This window comes from Apiospora hydei, assembly GCF_038363865.1.
Source record: "Apiospora hydei strain CBS 114990 chromosome Unknown utg000006l_segment0_segment0, whole genome shotgun sequence".
NCBI lineage: Eukaryota > Fungi > Ascomycota > Sordariomycetes > Amphisphaeriales > Apiosporaceae > Apiospora > Apiospora hydei.
In genome coordinates this window covers 1189286-1212626 of record NW_027117365.1, presented here as the reverse complement: position 1 = coordinate 1212626, position 23341 = coordinate 1189286, and the positions used below count along the sequence as shown (strand labels likewise).

The window sequence follows — 23341 nt, the reverse complement described above, 5'->3', positions numbered from 1 at the left end:
CCTCCCATGCCGGTCCGGCGCGAAGGGACATCGACCAAGATCCAGTGGTTGTTGGGCAGTTCTTGAATTCGGTGATTATTTCTTTGGGGGGAGTTTTCGAGGGAAGGCCATTGGCGTGGGATCTGGTGTGGCGCATACGAGGTGGACTAGGTGTGATATGATTCTATGATGGACTTTTGGTGTCACTTTTCGATTCACCTATATATACCCCCTTTTGTACTACGGTTATACTCACGCAATGCAATTTCAAGTTTGGATTTAAGGATAATATCAGTGTCAACGTGGAAAACCGATTTGAGCAAGGAAGCACCCTTTCAATAGTGTGCATTTATTATCGAGTAGCTACCACGTAATAGATAGATGCCCTTTGCGAAGTTCCAGAATTGACTCCTCAACGCCACCACGCAATGCAATGCTAGTAGTAAACACCAACCGTACTCAAGGTCGTCGATCATACACTTTGGCAGCTCCCCGCCACCAACTGCCCTCCGTTTTGCTCCGCCTTCGTTATTATATATGTTCAGTATGGAGAGCATCATTGCCGTTCTATAGCCCCCTCCCTTAACTCTAAACCATGATCCTCCGCAACCCTTCAGTGCCGCCCAGCACCCTCCGCCCCGTAACGGCGCAGCGTCCCTCGCCGCTCTCCCAGCGGCCGAGACGGTCCACCCCGCCACCGGCGCCGGTTCCCGACATGAAGTCCTCCTGGCGCTGGTGCGTGCCCTCGACCCAGCGGTGGATGCAGGTGTAGCAGTAGACGACGCCCGTCTGGCACGCCGTCGGGGTGACGATCTCGGCCTCGCAGATGGGGCAGTCCTGCGAGTCCGCCGGGGCCGGGACCACGTGGATCGGCAGCATCGACGGCGTGGCGATGGGCGCGTTCGCGGCGCGCTCGATGTCCTCTTCTTGCGGCGTCTTGGGCTTTTGCTTTTGCTGCTGCTGCTTCTTCTCATCATTGCCGTTCTGTGCGTCTTGCTTTTTGTCGTTGGGGCTGCCGGCCTTCCCTTGCTGCTGCTGGCTGTTCCGCAGCCCGGTCGCGACTGGCGGCGGCAGTTCCAAGTTCTCGGCCGCCTTGCGGCTGAGCTGCTTGGCAAAGTCGGAAGCGTACCACCACTCCAGGAACTTGAGGGCAAAGATGCTGGTCGGCAGCAGGACCGACAAGCTGCCGAGGATCTTGGGTCCCAAGGTCCGCGGCGAGAGGAAACTCGAGCTCGTCCCCGCCGCCGCCGCGGCATTGCTATTTTGCCCCAGCCGGCCGCCGCCGCCCAGCGTCGGCTTGTTCTCCAGCTCCTCGAGCGCCTTGTAGTCGGACATGTTCATGCGGCGCACGCGCGTGCCGATGAGCCAGAGGAGCGGGTGGTGGTACTTGGACCCGTCGAAGAGGTAGGCGAGGTTGAAGGCGAGGACGGCGAAGCCGCAGGCGGCGTGGACGGAGGGGTAGACCCTGCGCAGGAACCAGCGGTAGCACCACAGGAAGCGCTGGGAGGGCGTCGGGTTGGGCGGCAGGCGGGTGTAGTTGGCGCCCAGCAGGGCGCGGGGCGCCTCGATCTCGTGGGCCTCGTCGAGGCGGCGCTTGAGGTAGGGCGCCGCGACGGACACGAGCAGGTTGCGCCAGATGTCGGACCGGCCCAGCTTGAGGGTCTCGCGCACGACCGACGCGGCGCCGTGCGAGGCGCGCGGGATCTCGCCGCCGCCGCCGGCCGAGGCCTCGCGCTTCAGGCCGTAAAAGTGCTCGGTGAAGCTGCCGCCGCGAGTGCGCAGGTAGTGGCGCTCGACGAGGAGCATGAGCAGGGCGTAGAGCTCATCGAAGGAGTTGAGGGCGCGCAGCAGGTAGCGCGGGTACCGCTGGGTCGCGACGGTCAAGAGGTAGCGCAGGGTCGGGGGCAGGAGGGCGTTGAGTTGCTGCTCCGAGAGCAGCTCGAACAGCGAAGGCTTCTGGTCGTCAAAGGTGCCCCGGAGGGCCGTGACGAACTCCATGCTGGGATGCAAAGTCGCATATGCGGTCGAATCGAAACAAGACCCGCGTGTTGGCAGAGATTCAGTTCATCGTTGTCGAGCGATCGACGTGACGTGGAGCGCTGTGTTGCTGATTGATTGTTACGGTACGGTACGTCGGTCGGGAAACTGGAAAATGATGCCGAGGTTCAATCCGTTAAGCACGGTACGGTACGTACGCGGGAGCTAAGGCCAAGCACGCCCTCGCTCGTGGGGACAGGACAAGACATCAATTATTGATGGAGACAGAGCATGCTACCTTGAGTAATATCGGCATCTTTTATTCGGTGTGTATACTTTATATCTGGCTACATAGTCGATTTCTAGGACATTCATCTTCTGAGACGTATTAGAATTGTCACTTTTATTTGAACTTTTTGCTTTCCAATAGGAGGTGAGTGGCCTCTCTGAACTACATACTCGTAATCAGAGTCTAAGTAAGTAGATATGGTACAAGTCGCTTTTCAAGCCATCTTCCTCCCTCTGAGCAACCAAGACATCCATCAATCATCATAAATCTTGATCGCGTGCCTCCTGGCCTGGTGTGAGTGTACACCGTTTTTCCAGCTCTTAGGCACCGATGACCCAGGCAAATCCGGGGGAATCTATATCTCTAAATAATGTACAGTTAAAACTGCCCAGGGTAAACTACATCAAATGACACAGAGTCCCTGATGCGTACACCTCGGCGCTGGTATTTGTACAAATTATACGTCATTTGTTCATCCCACTCATCCAGGGCTTGAATCAACCCGAACCCGACCCTGACTCCTTCTTGGGCGGCTCATCCGACTTCTTCCCGGAAGTGCCGTCACCGTCATTCGACGGTGGGTTTTGATGTGCTGGGTGGTTGGTGAGGTTATGCCACATGGACTTGAGGAATCCTTCGTTCCTATGTGTGTCAGGATCGTCGTCTTTGCTCGCAGGCCCGGACGCCTCAAAACTGGAGGCTATAGTTAGTAGCCGATCTAGCCAAACCGACAGGACCTGTACCTACCCGGACCCCTTGACATTCATGATCCGCCTCGCTGTCGTGTCACCCATCTCGTCCGCCAGCATCTCCAAGATTGTCCTCTGGTTGGCCGAGAGGTACTTGGGCATCTGGACTCGGAACTCGACCTTGAGATCGCCAGTCCCACCCCTTCGGCCTCCGAGCTTCTTCATGCCCATGCCACCAAGTGTGGTCTTGTCTCCTGTGTTGGTACCAGTAGCCACCTTGACCTTGACCTCGCCATCGAGAGTAGGAATTGTGGCCTCGCCACCCAGCATGGCCGTCGTCAGAGGGATGTTGGCCGTGTAAAGGATGTCGGAGCCGGAGCGCTTGAATTTCGTATCTTCCTCGACTCGGACATGTATGAAGAGATCTCCTCGGGTGGTGCGGGTGTTGGGGTCGACACCGTGGCCGGTGATAGGAGCATCTCCTTCGCCATCCATCCTTAACTTCATGCCATCCTCGATACCACCGGGGATATCCACCGTGATGTTCTTGCGCTCCCGAACCACTCCATGCCCGGCGCACGATCGGCAGTCAGACCCACGCGGCGCCGTTTGACCCGAGCCCTTGCAGCTCGGGCATGTAGATGCCATTTGGAAGCCGCCCGTCATGAAATGTACCGCGGTACCCGTGCCACCACATGTTTTACACTCGACCCGTTTTGTTCCTGGCTTCAGACCACTACCAGTGCAGGTGTTGCATTCGACAGTCGGGTGTATCGTGATCGTCTTCTTGGTGCCTTTGGCTGCTTCCATGAAGGAAATGGTGGCACCGACTTCTATATTCTCCCCAACGAGGAGACCACCGGACCCGAAAGGACTTCCACGTGCGCCTGCACCGCTGCCAAAAGGATTTCCGCCCGCCGCACCACCGGTGAATGCCGAAAAGATGTCATCAAAGTTGATGTTGGCACCAAATCCGCCCTGACTGCTCCCAAACCCTCCGAAGCCGGAGAAAGGGTGGCCGCCGCCAAAGGGATGGCCGCCAGCTCCGGGTCCGGGTTGAGGCTGTCCGCTGGGATCGAAGCCAGCTGCGCCGAATTGGTCGAATTGCTCCTTCTTCTTCGGGTCGGAAAGTATTTCGTATGCAGCTTGGATTTCGCCAAACTTGTCCTTGGCCGAGGCGTCCTTGTTGGTATCGGGGTGATATTTCTTGGCTAAGCCGTAGTAGGCTTTTTGATCTCTCCTGCCGAGGCCGACTTGGTCACTCCCAGGGCCTTGTAGGGGTCTTTGACGGCGAGAGTCCTCGAGGTTGCGTGGAAAGACTAGGGTAGCATATGCATGTTAGTGGGCGGGGATCCGGCATGGCCTTTCCCATTTATTACTTACCCGTCGTTGAGTTGAAGTGTCATGAGCAGGTTTTATTTCGTAGAGAGCTGCTCTCCTGGCGGCAGTGGCGATCTGTCGGGTTGGTGCGTTTTTGCGAAGACACTCCCGTAATCGTTGCCGGCCGTAGATGTGAGTCGGGGACAACAGCCGCGCCGGAATGGCGGCCTTGGTCACAACGCTTGCATTCATGGTGAATAACAAACAGCAGGTTGGAATTATGTTAGAGAGAAGAAAAATATCATGGCAGGCCCAGACCGGATACCGGAGTCACCTGGGGCGTATAGCAAGACGTGGGTGGGTGAATTGAACAGGAATGCGATCGCATCCAGCCTAAAAAAAAGTCACGAAGCTCTTTGAAGGCACTGGAATCATCTAAACTTTTTCTGTACAAGACCCGCGAGCTGCCGCGCTCCCAAGCTTCCGCCCGAGCCAGGATTGTGATAGGTACAGTACATGACGATGTGTGCAGCTATCGCTGCTGGGTGCCTCAGGCAGCCAAAATCTCGGCAAGCGGCCAGTGGTTAGCCAGTACGTACTTTGCTGACCTATCAACCCAAAATCCATCAACTCTGCATGGCGCACGCTCGTCAGTTTTTGAACCCGCATCGGTGGATCAAAAACCGGCCCCGTTAAACGCAAACCCCGAATCCAATCCCTCAAACAACTCAAACTTACCTTAGATACGGGTTGGCGCTAGCTAGCGATAACGATTACAAGATTGTTGTCATGCTCATGATTCCACCAAAACATAATCTGACGAGGAGGCATTGGCCTCTGTTGTATGGGTGATATGTTCGTAAAAAGGAGATAAACAAGCAGCATACACATTGTAACTATATAAATGCCCGCCAGAATGCAGAAAAAGCAAGATCAGACGAGCCGAATCCGACGTTTTCTACCATGTCACAACCAATAATTTCCTGTCGTGGTGGATGCAAATGACGATTATGCCGGCAGGTATTCAACACCCAAAACGCCTTGTAAAACCCCTTGATGCTCAAAATACAATCCACAAGGCACAATCCCTGGGCCTCGTTAAACACCGTTCAGTATGCCGCCCAACGTGATGTAAATGTCCAAAGCTTCATTAAAGGGTGCATTAAGGCATCGGAGACGCATGTGGTGCGAGTTTGTTTCTCTTCGGCCTCGTGATGGCAGGATTGCGCACTCGGTGGAGGAACCCGACCACGATTTCGTTCTCCTGGATGCCCTGTCCGTTAAAGTGTTTTCTAACCACTTTCGCAAGATCTTCTTTGGTCTGTCGTCGGTATTCCGACTTTCGCGCCATGGTAGGGGAGTGAAGACCGATTCCGGGCCTGCCAAGGACAAGTCGGCGGTAGCTGTCGGTAAAAGCGGTAGGGGTGTCGAGGTGGTGTTCGCGGCGGTATTCGTGGAGGACTTCGCGGTCGAACGCAGGCCAGTGCAGCTACAACAAGTAAACACAACCGTTAGCCTTCTTGGACCACGCAAGGAGAGTAATGCGGCTTTCAGTCATTCATACCGCAGGAGTGGCAGCTGGCTGTGCAGCAGGAGATTCTGCCGTCACGGGTGGGTGGCCGTTGGTGGTCGCCTTGGTGGCGTCTCGCAACGTCGACCCCGTGGAACTGGCGACACGACGAAGTTTGCCGTTGGTTTGGTGGCCGTGATCTTTGTTGGCGCCATGGCCGTTGCGCTCTTTGACGCTCGGCGTCTCCGACTTGGAGTCGTCGTGGTTGGCCGTCTTGGACTTTGCGGGCGGCATTGGTGATGTCAGACAGATCGGTCGATTAACGCACTCGGAAAAAGAAGAGGTTCGAGTCAAGCATTAAACGTTGCGTCTATCCAACTGCTTGAAGATCAAAGGGGGTATCAACTCCTGGAAAAGTAATGATGCAAAAATTGGGCTTCGGAAAGGTGCATCCTTGGGAGTGTGCCTGCTGCCATAGAGTGGGAAAAGAAGAGCAGGAGGAGGGCAGACAGGGACTGTCGCGGATGATCAGCATGGCATGGCACAATCGGAGTCGAGCGGTTAGGTAAAAGTAAAGTACCACCAGCCCCAGACCCTTTCTGTGTGTCTGTGAGGGTCCCTGTCTGTTGACTGCTGCTCGCAAAACAAAAAATTGGGGGGCTCTCTGCACGCACTGGGACTGCAGGGCTTGCGAGTGCCAGGCGCGGCTCCTGTCCTGTCCTGTCCTGTCCATTCTCACCATTCCATTTGCAGCAGCCCCGAGCAAAAGGGAACTTCTCGGAAGGGACCATCCTTGTCGCATCGGATCTGGCGCAGGAGACAGACAGACTCCAAGACTCCTAGCCTCCTACTGTAGAGGGCGCGAAGGGGGAGAATACAGCCACAGGTGACCAATGACCTCATTCACTCTTTGTCCCTCACTGCTGCACGCACTGCGCGAAACTCCTCTCGAATTTCTCGTGGCCCATGTGCCTGCCTTAGCCCCATTCGTCATTAGGTTGTTTCGCTAGAATAGGCAATCCAGGGTCCTGATAGCTCCACTATACCGGATATAGCCCCTTCGCGCGTTCTTCTATCGACACAAAGAAGCTTAAAGTCGTTGCAGGCATCGAAAGCTTAATAAGTTACCGACTGTTCAAGTCGGGGAGTGTTGGTTCGGTAGGAAATGCGACTGTACCAATCGTATTATTCATGGGACGGTCAATGGTTGGCACTGTGACAGTAGAATACGACTGATAAACGACACCTTGTCCCCCATCACAAACTAGCAGGTGTCGTGTTGCATTCAGGTTTGCCTCGCTCCGCATAAATATATCCAAGGCAAATAATGATATAGAATGTGCCAATATAGCAGGTACGATCGGTATATACTCTGTTAGAAGACTTATACGAATTGGTATGAAAGCGAGTTAACAAGGCACAGCCACCAACGTGTACGACGCCAAGAAGTCCAACTATCAAGTCTATACTCGTGGTTTTCTCGAGGAGCATTGACCTCGTCAAACTGCAGAATGTTTTACATAAATGATGTCTTCACGCAGGTAGAACGGATATCATATTCTGCAGCCGGTATAATTGTGTGCCTATTGGTATGATGGGCGATGGAAGTTTGTTTATAAACATCAGAGACGCTGCCAATGTGGCGTATGGGCACAACTCAGTTGATCTTCACCCAAATGTAGCTTTGCGCAGTTCAGCTCTCAATCCTCGGGTGATGTATTCGACAAGAACCACTTCAGAAGAAAAATGGCATCAATATATCTGGCTCAAAGTGATGGCTTCCAGAGATCCCAAGATGTGCATCCTTTCGTCCTGGCCGCTGGCGTGGCACAGCTTCTGATATCATCCCACCAAGTGACAGCCCAGTATGGGTAACCCGTGGCATACATACTGGATACTAGAAAGTAAGCGAATGCAGCTTCGATCTAGCATAACCGATACAGTGGACGCACACGAGGACGGCTCCGGTTCGGAGTATTTACACCCCCACCTCTTTTTGGCGGGGTCTGGCACTAGGCGCCGGGCAGCACCGACCATGGAGACATCACTGACTGGTCAGGACTGAGCCCTGCGGCGGCAGGTGTGTGGGAGCCGAATCAACGATTTCTTTCTTGTTTGGCTCCGAGATAAAAGCACGTTTAGTAGGTGAAGGAGCTGTCGGGGAAGCGGCCCAGCCATCAGCTTGGTCGGCGAGGGTGGAGTGCCCAGGAGCTGCTGCTAGATCGTGGATGCAAGAGGACTTGGAGGGGTGTGCTACTCTCATGGGTTCTGTAACTGAATGTCAGCATTCCTGCAGCTAATGAGCCGGGTTGCTGCTAACTGCAAGACCGCCAAGATACGGCCAGAGGCCAGCAGCCCGGCGGCCCCCTCAAGCCACCAAGCGTGATTCTCTTCCCCCAATGGGAACGCCCTGCAGAAGCGTTTCTTGGCATCCTGGGCCTGTTTTCCGCCACTGTGACACGAGAAGGAGCCTTCTCCGCGTCCCCCCGCCTGGCCTCCTTGTCTGCTTGTATCCCATCCCACCCACTGTCGGCAACCGAGACAACAGGAGAGGTCCTCCTTCGTGTGTCCATCGTTCAGCCTCAACAACTCTTACGTATGGAGTTTTGCTAGTATGGACTGCTATTCCCCCACGTGCGACCGGCTCCCACGATGTCAAAGCAAGCAACTGGGCTGGCATCGACAAACATTAGAGCGTGGGTGCTGTACTATATACTTTCTAACACCCCACACTCAACCACCCAGCTGGGAACTAGATCGCTAGTGAACATGATTCAGGTGAATTGAAGCACAATTTCCAGCCTTACCTTGACTCATAGGCCTTCTTCTGTGTGTCAAGTTTGACTCGCTTGGAAACCCATAGCGCTGTTCCGAAAAGCCCTCTAAATAATCCTGAGGGCTACTCCAAGCCGAGCTCCACTCACATCAATACTTGGGACTGTGTGTTAATGTACTTGTTGCCATTCAACGTTCGATGCTGTATACATACACACGTCCCTTCTGCCTACTCCGGACTTGTTGGTTCTGATCAGGGCCGAGTTCCCAGCCAAGTAAAAATGCCTCTTCCAGCTCCAAGGTGAGATGGGCCAGGCACTCGACAGACTAGCAGGGCGGCATTGATTCGATGCCACCTCCTCCTTCAATACATACAGCCGCATATCTGGCTATTCCCGGTCTAGCCTGAGAAATGGTATGGTGTGGTGAGCTGGTCCTTATGCACTCCAGTTTTACAGCATGGGGGCCTGTCTGATGGCAAATGGGGGTTGCGTCCACTGGCAAGGAATTGGGAAGCGTTGTATCAAAGCACGTACGGGGGGTTCTTTCCTTTCCATCGACTTGCAGATTACATGCCCATGCGCAGCTAAAATCGCGAGGGCGACATGGTGGCTGAAATTCTGTATGGTGATTGCTTTTTCAGTCTCGCCGAGCTCACTTTTTCCAGCAAATCAACAGAGGCTTCGGATGGTCATGTGGTCGGGAGTCTGGGCAAATTGTGTTGGTTCTCAGTCGCAAGCTGCTGCGTCCTGACGACATCTGCAACCAACCTCACCGGGGACCCCATTCACCCCCAGCTTGAGGCAACCCCAGCACAACATCAACATTGTGTGGAACTTGCTGACGTCTTGCTTGCTTGCTTTCTTTTCTTTTTTCATCCCAATTGCTTATCTGTTTCCTTCGAATGATCGTCTTCGCCTGAGTACCGAGAACATACCGTAGGCAAACATTTGCCCCGATAGTCTGCTGAAGATTTCAAAATCATAGCCAAGTAGGCATGTATATACCCAATGTTTACTTCGCCACGGCGATCTCACTCGCCTTATGAGTTATACTTCATACTTGGCGACCGCTGAACAATATCATTCCCATGGCATAGTTCGTTGAGGTAGATACATGCCGTACAGACTTGGCTGCTTGGTTTGCTTTGCGAGGACGTAACTACATGTACATACTCGAAGGAGCTCGCCTAATCTTTAGTGTGGTGACACAACAGGCCTGTCAGTCATATCATGGCTATTGGAACCAATCTATTTAGAATCACCCTGGTAGGTGAACTCGTGCGGCATAGACGGACTCATCGGGAAACCCTTGTGCAAAGAGAAAAAGGAACAACGACTACCTGAAGCCGATAGCCAAACTTGCCCGCCTACAAGTGCGACTTATATGAGCTTCAACTTACGATATTGCTTTACACACCCCCAAGCATAACGCCCAGAGATCCTGCGATACCTACAGGACTGGGCTTTCACTAGTGTTCCAAGTCACTGGAATCCCCCTTCATCCGGCTTGCTGGGTGCAAGTGACTTTGCTTCTTGTCCGGAGCTGCCATGGAGACCGGAGCGCACTCGCCGATCGTTGCCTGCAGACGAATACATGTATGCAGTAAGGTAAGCCTGGAAATAAGATACCGAGGTGACTTCGAGTTTCCTTAGACTGCACAGCCAGCTCTACATGCTCTCTACCGATTTGCATAAGTCGACGATTCACATGTACTCCCCTTGAAGCACTTGCATCAGCTCTTGTAGGATGCAATTGCCGATGGCTCACTGCTCTCGTCCGCAATCGAAAGCCAATGAGAACAAAATGCGAATATTCCCACAATGCATTTTATTCAATTCATGGCGTACATGGATACCGGTCGTCTCCCAATCCTCTCCAGAACGCCCATCTATCAAATGTATGTGCCTAAGTATGCAGATGCGACTACCCCTCGATGCGCATCAATCAAATACGGCGAAATGAGCCTGTCTCAGCAGCAACGAAGCCACCGCCCGCGGGAGACTTTTAGTACCTGCATCCTAGCACCATATCACGGCCGGCTGGAACTCAATGCCGCTAATAAAACACATTTGTTGAAGTGACATTGATAGATTAGGTGCCCCATCCCCATAACTTGTACATTACCACCACTGTTGACAAGGGCATATGTTCGCTGCAGTCCAGGGCAATACCACCACCGTCCGTCATGATCACAAGTTTGCAGGTCCATCGCCAGTCGCCCGTCAGCTTGGGTGGGGCAGGAAGCGGACTCCAGTCCGGTTTCGTCCTGTACGTCCACCTGGACAGTTATTCTGACGGGGGAGTGAGTGAAGCTTAGGAGGTGCATTGGATGCTTGGTCAGGTCTCAACGAAGTATCCTGCCCTCCATCTCCTAAGCGAATATGCACACTTACTGTATCACTACGCAACCATTGAACAGCCGGAACTCAATGCGCCGCAAGACTACATACTACCTATGGTACATGCCTTTGCGCAAGGTCAGGGACGGACGGCTTGTATTTGATATAACTCCCGCCTTCCGAGGTTGACCGACCATCTGCTACTATGCGTCTGCCGTGGTCAATGATGGAGGTTATATTTCCAAAAATCGTCTCACCGTAGTCAACCGTTCTCCGAAGTTCGACCTCTCTAGCCCACAGAATGGACAAGAGGTGAGAAGGAATCCTTTGGTATTTCTTCTATGCTCTTATATGCTCAACGAAACATACATCCCACGGATTCAAGAAGCGATCCTGTATCCTTCCCCAGCGCTAGCTGCCAGAGGCTTTCACCGCAATAGTGGAGCTGGGACCTATATAGAAGGCAATTGTAAGTCACCCCAGAGGGCGGTTCTGGAGGAGCAAGGGAGGTCTGTCTAGTAGGTTAGGTATGGCAGCAAAATGCGCGACTAGTGTCGGTCTAGTAGTGGAGCGACCTTTGACGAGGTGCACTGCGATCTGCCCAGGGTACCTTGGCCTATAAAACAAAACCTGGCGAAGTAATATTTCACTCTTCCCATCCATATCGAGTCGATCGGCTGCATGCCTGGATACTTACCTAGCTGTCCAGCTGTCAAACGTCCAAGATGATCCGAGGTGCGCTAGAATCAGCCACGGCAAGCCCAATCGAACATCATCTTACTCAAGCATGGTCCTATTCCGCCTACCTACTCGTACTAATCAAACGTACGGGATTCGACAGCGTGGGCGACTGTCCAGCCTCCTGGAGACCTCCGCAATGTTTGCATTAGCAGGCTGAGAGAGAGGCATTACCAGACAACAACAACAGCAGCAAGCTTAGCATAGGTATCTACATCAATGCCCATATATACATACGAGTAAGTAAAGTATATGTATACATATATAAAGACAGTGCAAGTGACCATGGGATTATTCACCATTCGAGCTTTGATCTTCCTTGCGTGGCCTTATCTTACTTACCTGGCACGTACATACATGTACTTATTTCAGGCATCTTGACCTTCTACTTCCATCAATCGACTACCTGGATTTGGTCAATGGGACGCCCGTCCCAAAATAACAACCCCCGTCCTTAATGCTGTACATGCATCCATGTCCACCTCTTCCTTGCCGCACCCCCTACCCCGTCTGCCCGTCCCCAGCTAGAATTTCAAACCCTGGGACCCCCCATCGGCTCGTGGGGACAATGGGGTTCCGCCAAAATATACGGTCCTGCTCGCGCCATAATACTTAAGATCCCAAGCTCCCCCACGTCCGCCTGGCCCGCCATCCCCAGATTCAGTCCCCGTATCTAATGTTCCCAGACCCAGACCCAGGCCCAGCCAGACCAAACCCCCATCCGCGCGCGAAGAAAAAAACAGAAGGGCTTACCGAGCAGAACGACAGACAATCCCATTCGGAAATCTGCATCATTGATACACACATATAGCATTGCCATTGGCAGCCTACCTACCTGCCTGAATCAACCGACCTTGAACCATCACCGGCTCCGATTGCTCGTTGAAGAGGTGTAGTTGTCGTTGTTTGCCTTTTCAACAACAACCCCCATTCGCCCAGTCGTCTTGGCTTGACCGTTTTTTCCCACACATCGCAGCCAAATCTTCACTAGCTTCAAATCATCAACACCAACCTACTTGCCTAGCCGCCTGGTGTGTGCTTTGTGTACCCGAAAGCTTTCTGTTTCGCGGGTAGATCTGCTACGGCCTTAGATCCAACTATCGCTGGGGTCGGCCCAGCTATATTTAACTTGTCGCGGCAAGGTACGTATGAGCATTTATTTCTACTTAAAGCATCTCAGGCACGCGTGCAAGAGGGGGCGGATGCAGCGTGGACCGGGTGAAGTGTCATTCTGCGTGTCTGTTGCTTTCCAAGGAAGAGGTTCCCGCTCATCACACCCACACCCACACACCCTCAATCTCGAGTCCCCTCAAAGTGGTGGCTTCCGGAGTCAAAGTGCGCATCAATTGCCCAGCCTGGAGCCAGGTATATCTGCGAAACCCCTGCGTACAAAACGTCCCCATCTTGTTAATTTGTTCAATGCCTGGCCCAAGTTGCCCCTGTCCATATCCTCCCAATACATGCCTTTCTCCCCCCAGAAACCGCAATAATTCGAGCCTGTCCGTCCCGTCCCAGTGTCACGCCCTTTTCTCAAGTCCTCCCATGTTTTGTGCTTCTGCATCACACACCCCCGCCTGTTCGCCTGGAATTACCTGTGCTATGTACAGGCTGAAGCCGATAATATCCATGGATCTCTCTTATACTCGCACCCAGTCCGAATCTATGCCCCTCCGATACACTATTCTACAGAGAGGCATCACGATTACACTCATCTAACACAACTTAAGACAGACAAGTAACAACCAAAATTGTTGTGTTATCAACCACATTGTCGTGGTTTCGCTCAGGGTTGCCCCAAATCCAGTTGCCTTGCCGTAACTAACCGCCAACTACCATCATCACTTCGGCACGCGTTCTCTCTCTGTATCTGCCGGCCATGTGTTGATCAGACCCGGCCATTCGCTCGGGTGAGGCTTCTCAAAGGTTCGAATACGCAACAACAATTGGCGCCCTCGGCGGTCATAGAAAATCAACAACCGGAAGCTCGATCATTTCTCGTCGTGGTGGTTCACAGCCAACAATACCCTGGACCGTTGTGTGACCAACCGTCTGTCTGTACCTCCGTAACAGTATAAGTATTGTGCTCCTCTGCAGCAAGAAAAGCTCCGATCTAAGACCTCGATTTCATCGTGGACCTGGTCGTGCTGCCGGCCAGTCGGCCGCTTTATACACACATATAACACCTTTGCGCCTTACAGACACCACCACTCCAAACTTCCCAGCATCATCAGTGGCTGTGCCTTCCATAGTTGGACCATGACTACGGTGCTCGCAGTACAGCCAGGCGACATCAAACCCTCCATAGCTGTGTCGCAGCGTCCTTCAATCATGACGCAAATGCAAAGGTTGTCACCTCCGAGGTGTGTTAAGAGGGAGGGAAAAGGCGGATGTGGGTAGAATTCAGACGCATTCTCCCCGAGCAGGACATGAGGATTATAACAGATGACCACGACCAAGACGCCGACGGTGATGCTGACACCAAGCATGAGAACTCTTCCACAGACGGCGGACCTTCGAGAAAACGGAGGCGAAGTCGGAAAGGCTTGGATAAGAAATTCGAATGTCCCCATGATGGGTGCGGAAAAAGCTATTCAAGAGCTGAGCATCTGTAGGCATACCCAAAGTCTTTTTTGTAGAGAGAGGACTGACCCCGGTTGAAGCTATCGCCATCAACTCAATCATACGCCCAAGATGATATACAGATGCGACTTCCCGGACTGCAACCGCGAATTTGTTCGTCTAGACCTCTGCAATAGACATCGAGATCGGCATACGGCGAAAGGATCAGCTCTTAGCCGCAAAGATTCACTGAACAAGTTTTCCAGCCCGGCAGACAACAGCAGGCAGCCTTTTACTTCCCACCCAGACTCCCCGAGTCCAATAGGCCCGGGACTGGCTACGGGCAAGGTCGAAGCAGCCATATGCCGTACCACCCCTCGCAGAAGGACGCTCAGTATACCCCGATTTCAGCCACGCCACCGAATCCTTATCCTCACAACCCCTCTTCCAATGGAATGGATGGTTACATGCAACATGACACTAACTATACGAACGGTCAGCGGCATAGCTACCACTCGTCACCAGGTCCAATGCGACCTACAGTTCAAACGAACGTGGGTCCTTATGGGGTCCTCTCACCTGTTTCGACACAACACGGAAGTTATTCCAGTCATCATGCCAACACGCCTCAGTCGTCGTCCACCGTGCCATACGTTACCCAACAAAACTTCCCGCCTTTCTCTCTCCCCCGTCAGATTTCTCATCTGCATCAGCGAACGGCCCTAGGGAAACAGGCCAGTCATATGCACCGGCCACATCAGGCGAATACAACGACCACCCACCGCATACTTCGGGTGAAATGGTGCTACTCGATCAGATGACGAACCAAACGACAATCCCAGTCTTCGGGACGGACGGGGTATCAAATAAGTCTCCCTACATATCGATGACAGAAGACTTCATATCCTATTTGTTCAACACCCAGACAATGGGGGCTGAGGGTCTCCGTCGATGAGCCCAGTGGTGCCTCAGGGGCAACACGCAAAGTTCGTTGTACATTGCCAATAATTAAGATGTTGTACTGACTCTATCTTGTAGCTACGGCAATTACCAGACACCATATGGCATGACATACTATGGCAATGATGGTGCGTCAGTTGGTTACTTCCCGCCATCACACCAACCACAGCAAGTCATGTCTGTAACCAACCTACTTGATCAAAACTTGCCGGAATCATTGTTGTCCGAGGAAAAGAGTCAAGAAATTTTCGATTTTATCAAAGAGCGCTTCCAGGAGAACCACCACGCTCCCGTTGAGCGGCAGAGAGACAACATACTCGACGGCGACCGCAGCAATGAGCGTCACATGCTAAGCCGTAAAATGATGCAAGCTTACATCGGGTCATACTGGCTTCATTTCAGTGACCAGATCCCGATCCTGCACAAGCCAAGCTTCTCCCCGGATAAAACAGACACGTTGCTGTTGATTGCAGTCATGGCGATTGGAGCTTCGTGTCTAGACAGATCTCACAGCCAAAGCGTTACTAGAGCAGGAGCAGAGCTCTCTAATTTCCTGGCATGGCACCTCAGGTGGGAGATATTCATGAATGCGAATTTCCGCCCGCCCGCCAAGCTATGGGTTTTCCAGACACTCATTCTGCTCGAGCTCTACGAGAAGATGTATTCAACAAGAGAGCTGCATGAGCGAGCCCACATACACCATGCTACGACCATCACGCTGATGCGGAGAGGCAGATCGTTGATAGGTAAATCGGCACTCGACTCGCCCCCTAATCCCCGAGACGACAAACAAGGACTGAACGGGTCGAGACATTCGTCAACTTCTGGTATGGCGCATACCCCTGATGAATGGTGGAACCACTGGATTACAAACGAAGCAACCCGGAGGGCGGCCCTTTGCTGCATTCCTTATCGACTCGACCCATGCAACTATGTTCGGACATTCGACTGTTATGGTAGCGCATGAGATGCGGCTTCCATTGCCATGCGACGAGCAGCTATGGAAAGCAACAAGCGGACTGGAGGTCAACCGCATCGAAGCAAACTTGATGTCAAATGGAGTCAAGCCTCTGTCGTTCCTAGAGGGGCTAAAACGAACTCTCGGTGGGCACGAGGTGCAGACCAACTCGTTTGGAAGGCAGATACTCATGGCCGGTTTGCTGAGTGTAAGCTGGCACATGAACCAGCGCGACCTGCAAGTTACCTCGCTGGGAGGAAACCTCCCACAGGCTCTAGGCGGTCGCGACAAGTGGCGATCGACACTTACCCGAGCTTTCGATTCGTGGAAAACGGACTTCGATAAGTCCTTGCAGCGCAACGAAGCCGCGTCGGATCCGTATAGTTACGAAAAGCGCAGTGAGGCCAACGTGGTATTCGAGAGCCGGACTGTCTTGCACCATCTGGCGCATATGGCCATGCATGTGGACGTCGTCGACTGCCAGATCTTTGCCCGAGCAAAACGTCTTCTGGGCCGAACTATTGGCACCCAAGACTTGAACAGTGCTCAGCGAAGGATGAAGGACAACTGGGCACCCTCAGCGAAAGCTCGTGATGCTACCTTCTACGCTCTGAAGTTCCTGTGTTCAGTGCTTCTCTCCAACAGTGCAGACTCGCCAGCCTCTGAGGACCATGGCAGGAAGTATCTGCCTTACTCGGCCCGGGATGATGTTCTCCTGAACCGACCTTGGGTATTGTATTTTGCTGGTCTCGTGGTATGGTGCTATGGATATGCCCTTGAAGGACCATGTACCAGCGCACCGATGCCCTCGTCTCCGAAGGAGCGACTGGACCACATGAGAGAATATCTGCAGCGGCTGGGCTCGGTGTCGTCTCCCGAGGAGCTCAAGTTGACCAAGGGAGTCAACAAAAACAGCGCCATGCTCATGATTTTGAAGGAGGCCTTCGAACTGACGCGATGGGAACTACTGCATGAAGGCGCCACATTATTGAACAACTGCATCCAGCTCAACAACGGCATCAGCGTCTCCTGAACGACGACGATTTAGTAATTTGAATAAGAACATGATGTGCCTGAAGGAGGGGAAAGGGTTTTGGGTTGGCATATAAATATGGACACTGAACGACGGGCTACTCTTCATGATTTCATGGCGCGCTTCTTATGTTTGACATCACTTCTTGCTATATACCCATTCGGAGCTCGTGTCCAATGCCGAGAGACGTCGATAATGCCACTATATGATGATTGAAGAAGCCTTGTGGGCAATGGCCACACGCATTTATGTGATTCTGACCAACTCCGGATCTGATTTGGCCACCCTTTACAAGTCCATGTACGTCGAAGCTCAAGCGACCGTTATCTCCGCGAAGTCCGAGTCTGCTGTGGTGACGTGCACCATCGTGGATTAATGGGGCTCGGATCCGACAAGGTGAGAGTCGGCCTAACTCTGAGTTCCGGTCCGCGTACAAGTATCTCGACGTCTGAAGTACCAGCAGGTCGCACTCGCTTGCGTAATCTTAAGAGCAAACAATAGGTAGCCTAGGCCGTTGGATGGCGCTGTATTGTAGGATCCGTCCATGCAGTCTAGACTTGAATTGGACTGTCTATAGGGCTGTTGACTGAGTTGCGACTGTGGCTTTGATCGGGCGGCGCATTCCATCATCCCCATTTTTTACGGGCAGTCTCTGGGTATGGATGTATTTACATCTGATGCTCCGAAAGGGGCACAGGAATGTCACACCACGCTTGCATCTTAAAACCTTATGATTCCGCCCATCTCCTTTTTCCTCCGATTGTCACAGAAGACCTTTTATTTTTCACCCATGCGTTTTCTATTCCGTCACCTCCCTCGCCGAGGCTTCCAAGCTCCTAGAGACCCCAAGACTGCCACCAAAAGGGCATCTGTAGCCTTTGCCGGCGCCGCCGTTATTCCAATGGCAGCCTACTCCACCAACGTGACGAAGCCTTCGAGCTTGTCACCCACGCCAGAAGATGTAGATGCAAAGGCGCACCATGTCAAGAATCGACGTGGTGAGACGACCAAGTTCACGAATCCGCACGCCTCATGCAACGAGCCCAGTCCTTTCCAGATGTTCAGATGGATGATGTAAGTCCCGACTTCCAAAGAGCTCTTCTTGGTCCCGTCCGGCAGGTCTAATCGAGACTACAGCGAACACCGGCTCTCGGGCGGCCGCATGCTGGCAGACACCACGGGGATGCAGCTCAATGTCGTGAAACCCGAACTCCTGCCGTCGCGCACGGGTTCGGACAGGCTCCGCGCAACCTGGCTGGGCCATGCCTGCTACTACGTCGAGTTCCCATCCGGCCTGCGCGTGCTTTTCGACCCGGTCTTTGAGGACTGCTGCGCGCCGTTCCAGTGGCTACCCCCGAAGCGCTTCACGCCGCCGCCGTGCGACGTCTCGGCCTTGCCGCATATTGACGCCGTCGTGGTCTCACATAGTCACTATGATCACTTGTCCTACCCGACCGTGAAGAGCATCCAGAACAGCCACCCCGACGCGCACTTCTTCGTCGGGCTGGGCCTGGCCAAGTGGTTCCACCAAAGCGGCATCGAAAACGTAACCGAGATGGACTGGTGGCAGAATGTCGAACTCACCCTGACCCCTAAGTCCTCCTCGCCAGTCCCCAACACAGATGAGAAGGCCAAGGGTGCCGCCACGCCTGCGGCACCTTCTCCTTCTCCAGCCACTGCCTCCTCGACCACGCCGCCGCCGGCGCCCATAACTGCCCGCTTCTCTTGTCTGCCGTGCCAGCATCGCTCCGGCCGCGGCATCCTGGACCAGATGAGCACGCTCTGGTGTTCCTGGGCCGTGTCGTCCGGGCTCACGCCCGAGACGAGCAAGTCGGTCTGGTTCGGCGGCGACACGGGGTACCGCTCGGTGCCCAAGGTGCCCGAGGGCGCCGACGACTACGGGCCCGAGTACGCCGCTTTGCCGGTGTCGCCCCAGTTCGGGCAGATCGGCACGCTGCGGGGGCCGTTCGACCTGGGCCTCATCCCCATCGGGGCGTACGCGCCCCGCCACATCTTCTCGCACATGCACTGCAACCCGCACGACGCCGTCGAGATCTTCCGCGACACCAAGTGCAAAAGGGCCATGGCCATCCACCACGGCACGTGGGCCCTCACGGCCGAGGACGTGAAGGAACCGCCCAGGTTGCTCAGGGAGGCGCTCAAGCGGCGGGGCATTGCGGAGGAGGGCGTGTTTGATACGTGCGACCCGGGGAGACGAGGGAGTTTTGAGAGGAGGGCGATGGTGGATGGTGCCAAGTTAATTAGGATTGGGCATTGTACATATGTACGATATGTATTTTCACCAGCATAGCAGGACTTCATGATTTAATTGAAACTACGATGATCTCCCGTCAAAAGAGGCATTTGAGTTGTTTGCTTTTACAATCGCCATTAGATAATAACTAGAACAATGGACTTGGTGTTTCAATTGTGCAATGCGTAATATTAGATATATTTACTACGGCTACAAAATACCTAGATAATTTTCCAATCCTGGCTTGGTACAATCAAACTTGCATGTGCTGCTGTTTTACACTTACACCGCTGTGCAACGCAGATATTCTTTGTCCATTGCCATCGCAATTCCATTATTAGCTACTTAACCCACTTAATGCCAGATTTTCGTCGCTTATTTTGTGTCTCTTTCAGCTTGAGTAAGATTAAGATATTTCAAGGCTCGCCGCAATGACGTGCACGCCCTTTGACTCATACGCCGGAGAAAGGTGGCTATGTTCAGGTACCACAAATGGGTAGAACATCAATACAAGTACCTAGACCTCCCCCGGATTCCCTCATTTGTTGCTGGCAAAACGGAGTCAATAACTTGAAGAGCGAGTTTTAGGCATTGTGCATAACGTTCAAGTGCTTCCGCCAAAAACGACACATAATCATTTGAGGAGACCGCTTGGCTTACAACCCACAAAACACCCCGTACAATAAATATGTCGTCGGACGGACTGGAGAATGGCCAAGGAGACGCCGTGTCGGTTTTCATAGTCTCGTTGGGCAACCCGCCGCCTCACGACCAAAGTCGACACTCCGCCGGGCACATTCTGCTCAAGGCGCTGCAATCCCACCTCGAGTTCCCGGCGTTCAGACGGTCCAGGCCGTTCGGCAACAGTCTCATCTCGGAGGCAAAGTCGCGGATCACGTGAACATCATGCTGTGCCAGTGTCCCGCGTCCATGAACGAGTCCGGGGACGCCGTCGCGAAAGCGTACCGGCAATTTGTGTCAGCATCAGCATCAGCCACAGTGGATGAGTGGCCGACGCTGGTCGTCCTCCACGACGAGATGGAGCTCGCGCCGGGGCAGCTCCGGCTCGGCCCGGGCGCGGCGAGCGCCAAGGGCCACAACGGGCTGAAGTCGGTGCAGCAGAGCCTGCGGTCGACGGGGCTCGGGGGGCCGGCTGGCGGCGAAGAAGGGGCAGTTCTTGCGGGTCGGGTTCGGGATCGGGAGGCCCGCGGGGTCGACGCGGAGGAAGGAGGATGTCTCGGCTTTCGTGCTGGGGCAGCTTCCTGAGGGCGAGAGGAGCAGCTCGAGGGCTGCGCGGAGGAGTTGATGGAGCTCCTCGAGGTGGAGATTGCGAAATGACGAGGTGGGCTTACGACGAAGAGAGTCGCGGAGTCTTACACCATGGGGCTTACGGTACCCAACAGACGATCGAACTCCGGAAAGAGCCAAGAGTATGATCTAAACATAGATCGTTTACCTGTTTGGTTACGCGGAAATCGACGGCCCCGTTATCAACTGCCAGGTGCACAAGATCCAAAAATAGGACCACGAACACGGTCCAGAACAGGCGGAAGAAATAAGCTTAAAGGTGGTCGTTCTGGAAAGTGACAAGACAATGGGTTAGCCTGGGTGATACGACTCGGTCTCACCACGATGCAGGAGCAATCTATTACGGGATTCTGGATCTTTAGACCACATGTCAACAGCCCTGGGACGGCCTATTTCTCAAATTTCGGATGAACCCTGAGTGTTACATCGTCCGCATCTGGCCGAGTCCATGGTGTCGGCCACGCCGCTGTCGTGCAGCATCCAAAGCAGCATCTCCCTCCGCATCCCGGGGTCCCGTCGACTATACCCTTCATTATCCGGTAGCCCCCTGCAACTAGATTAAAACCATACAAGGGTTGCACGACCTTAGACATTACTCCTAGAGCTAAGGGACGTTCTACCAAAGCGGCCAATCATTACAATTCTGGATCGCATTTTCACTCGCCTAATTGAGGGCAGGGAAGCTCCATAGCTGAGGGCCTGGCTGATTGTTCTCGGGCTCGGGTAACATGGTGCGCTGGATAATTAATATGGGTAAATTGGAAAAGGCCCCTTTAGCTCAGAATATCGATATCTGTCGACTGTCTGTCGACTGTCTGTCGAGCTCCGTACAGTACCGAACCAAGGTGAACCGCATTGCTCAAACCAGCCGGTGGCGAACGCGAGGTTGCTCTAGCCAGGTCTGTTTGTGTTTCAGATCGGGAACGGTGACGTCTGGGCGGCGATATCTAGCGAACCTAGCCTCGGAACACGACTGCCAGGTCTCCTGCCATGTTCCTCTTGCAATGGTCTTGGTCGCTCGAACGGAACATGGTGTCGTGGCGATTGTCTGATGTCGTCAAACTAGCGGGGAGGAGAACGAGAGGTACTTTATATGATGGCATTATTGCGTGTCTATAAATCCTCGCATCCTGCTCGAAGCGGACTTAGCATTATAGAGAGCATCTAGACAGCGAAGATAGCAAACGACGACTCTATAGTTTATCGAAAGAATAATAAACAGTATAACATATCCATCCTTACCCTGGTTGCCTTTTATCGCACCGCTCTTATACACTTTGCTACATACGTCCTGTACGCTTCACATTATACAAACCCTCCCCTCGGAACACACGACCATGTATACTAGCATGCTGCTCCTCCTGCTCCCCGTCGCAGTGTCGGGAGCCGCCGTCGTCGTACGACAACAGCCCGTCCTCGCCGCCCGCGACGCCCCTCGTCGCTGCCGCACATCACCTCGGTGCAGTACAGCGGCGACGGGTGCCCGTCGAGCGCGCCCGCCGTCGACAAGTCGGGCGACGGCTTCGACGACGTCTCGTTCCGTCTCAACGCCTTTGCCGTCTCGAGCGCCGACGTCTACTCGTCCACGGCCAACTGCGAGGTCCACGTCCAGGCCAGCGGCGCGAGCGCGGGCTGGCAGGTCGGGGTCAGCGACGTCTACGTCCGGGGCCGGCTTGTGCTCGATCCGGGGGCGCAGATGGACTTTTATGTTACTACGTTTTGGAGCCAGGGGCGGCTAATACTGTACGTTTTTCTTAATTTACCCCTTCTGGTGGGGACTTTCCCGTTGGCATGCCGAGCCGTCCTCTTTTCCCTCCCTCCTCCCCCCTATCTTCACAACGGGGAATTACGCCTCCGTATCCGGGGCAATGTCAAGCCTCAGCTGCTCTGCAAGACCATCTCCCCCTTTCTCTTTTTTCCGTGTTCCGCGCGCGGCCATGTCCAGAAACCTAACCTCATCGACTCTTCCTCCTACTCCCAGGTCACCGTCCGCGGCAGCCTCAAGAACACGGGCAGCTCCCGCACCGACCAGATCGCCACGGCCCACGGCTCGATCCCCGGGGACCGCGTGGCGTGGGGCCCCTGCACGGGCTCCGCGGGCGACATCGGCATCCTCAACGTCAACTTCCGGACCGCGCTGCAGGGCGGCGGGTACGGGTCCTTCGGGGGCAAGGGCGCCGACAGTGCCGTCGAGAGCTGGGACTACGTCTGGCGACGATGCTGAAGAAATGGAAGGAGGGACAAAAACAGGGAAAAAAAAAGAAGGTCTCAGCTAAGATTAGAATCGGCGGCTGTGAGATCGTAAGCAGTTATAATGATGAAATATTGGGAAAAAGTGTCTGGAGCTTGGAACTTGAAGTCATGTAGTTATGTAAGAAGATGGTAGATCCCACACGTGATATATACAACCAGGATACCCTGATAGAAATCTGGGATGAGTGCCCTTCACTTGAAATGTACCCATTCGGTAAATCATCATTGCCGTGTGGTCCTATTCCTTGAGAATGAAAACTGCCGTCGTAGGTGTTACATCCGAATTCAGACAAGCAAACTTCTGATAATCTGTCGTGTCAGATGCCCTGTATGATCTCACAGTTATGGTCCTGGTTCACTGGAGCTGTTGGTCATGCAATTCGCTGATTAACGCCCT

General features: G+C 53.7%; 8 protein-coding genes across 8 annotated transcripts; 5 read left to right on the top strand and 3 right to left on the bottom strand.

Moving 5' to 3' along the window:
• Positions 1 to 567: 567 nt before the first annotated feature.
• PG997_007597 (uncharacterized protein) lies at positions 568 to 1977 on the bottom strand (the record flags this gene model as incomplete). The annotated part of the gene is made up of 1 exon (XM_066811912.1): positions 568 to 1977. One exon carries the CDS (start codon positions 1975 to 1977, stop codon positions 568 to 570), a length of 1410 nt encoding a protein of 469 aa, XP_066667254.1.
• Positions 1978 to 2742: 765 nt separating this feature from the next.
• Positions 2743 to 4506, bottom strand: PG997_007596 (mitochondrial DnaJ chaperone (Mdj1); the record flags this gene model as incomplete). The annotated part of the gene is made up of 3 exons (XM_066811911.1): positions 2743 to 2938; positions 2993 to 4253; positions 4314 to 4506. 3 exons carry the CDS (start codon positions 4504 to 4506, stop codon positions 2743 to 2745), a joined length of 1650 nt encoding a protein of 549 aa, XP_066667253.1.
• A 910-nt stretch (positions 4507 to 5416) lies between these two features.
• On the bottom strand, positions 5417 to 6058 carry PG997_007595 (uncharacterized protein; the record flags this gene model as incomplete). The annotated part of the gene is made up of 2 exons (XM_066811910.1): positions 5417 to 5743; positions 5819 to 6058. The coding sequence occupies 2 exons, from the start codon at positions 6056 to 6058 to the stop codon at positions 5417 to 5419; spliced, it is 567 nt and encodes a 188-aa protein (XP_066667252.1).
• An 8003-nt stretch (positions 6059 to 14061) lies between these two features.
• PG997_007594 (uncharacterized protein) lies at positions 14062 to 17129 on the top strand (the record flags this gene model as incomplete). The annotated part of the gene is made up of 5 exons (XM_066811909.1): positions 14062 to 14227; positions 14437 to 14732; positions 14789 to 15037; positions 15233 to 15884; positions 15949 to 17129. 5 exons carry the CDS (start codon positions 14062 to 14064, stop codon positions 17127 to 17129), a joined length of 2544 nt encoding a protein of 847 aa, XP_066667251.1.
• A 790-nt stretch (positions 17130 to 17919) lies between these two features.
• On the top strand, positions 17920 to 19440 carry PG997_007593 (N-acyl-phosphatidylethanolamine-hydrolyzing phospholipase D; the record flags this gene model as incomplete). The annotated part of the gene is made up of 2 exons (XM_066811908.1): positions 17920 to 18203; positions 18267 to 19440. 2 exons carry the CDS (start codon positions 17920 to 17922, stop codon positions 19438 to 19440), a joined length of 1458 nt encoding a protein of 485 aa, XP_066667250.1.
• Positions 19441 to 20071: 631 nt separating this feature from the next.
• On the top strand, positions 20072 to 20284 carry PG997_007592 (uncharacterized protein; the record flags this gene model as incomplete). Its single annotated transcript, XM_066811907.1, has 1 exon — positions 20072 to 20284. The coding sequence occupies one exon, from the start codon at positions 20072 to 20074 to the stop codon at positions 20282 to 20284; it is 213 nt and encodes a 70-aa protein (XP_066667249.1).
• A 29-nt stretch (positions 20285 to 20313) lies between these two features.
• On the top strand, positions 20314 to 20649 carry PG997_007591 (uncharacterized protein; the record flags this gene model as incomplete). The annotated part of the gene is made up of 1 exon (XM_066811906.1): positions 20314 to 20649. One exon carries the CDS (start codon positions 20314 to 20316, stop codon positions 20647 to 20649), a length of 336 nt encoding a protein of 111 aa, XP_066667248.1.
• Positions 20650 to 22028: 1379 nt separating this feature from the next.
• Positions 22029 to 22915, top strand: PG997_007590 (uncharacterized protein; the record flags this gene model as incomplete). The annotated part of the gene is made up of 3 exons (XM_066811905.1): positions 22029 to 22088; positions 22157 to 22399; positions 22673 to 22915. The coding sequence occupies 3 exons, from the start codon at positions 22029 to 22031 to the stop codon at positions 22913 to 22915; spliced, it is 546 nt and encodes a 181-aa protein (XP_066667247.1).
• Positions 22916 to 23341: the final 426 nt, after the last annotated feature.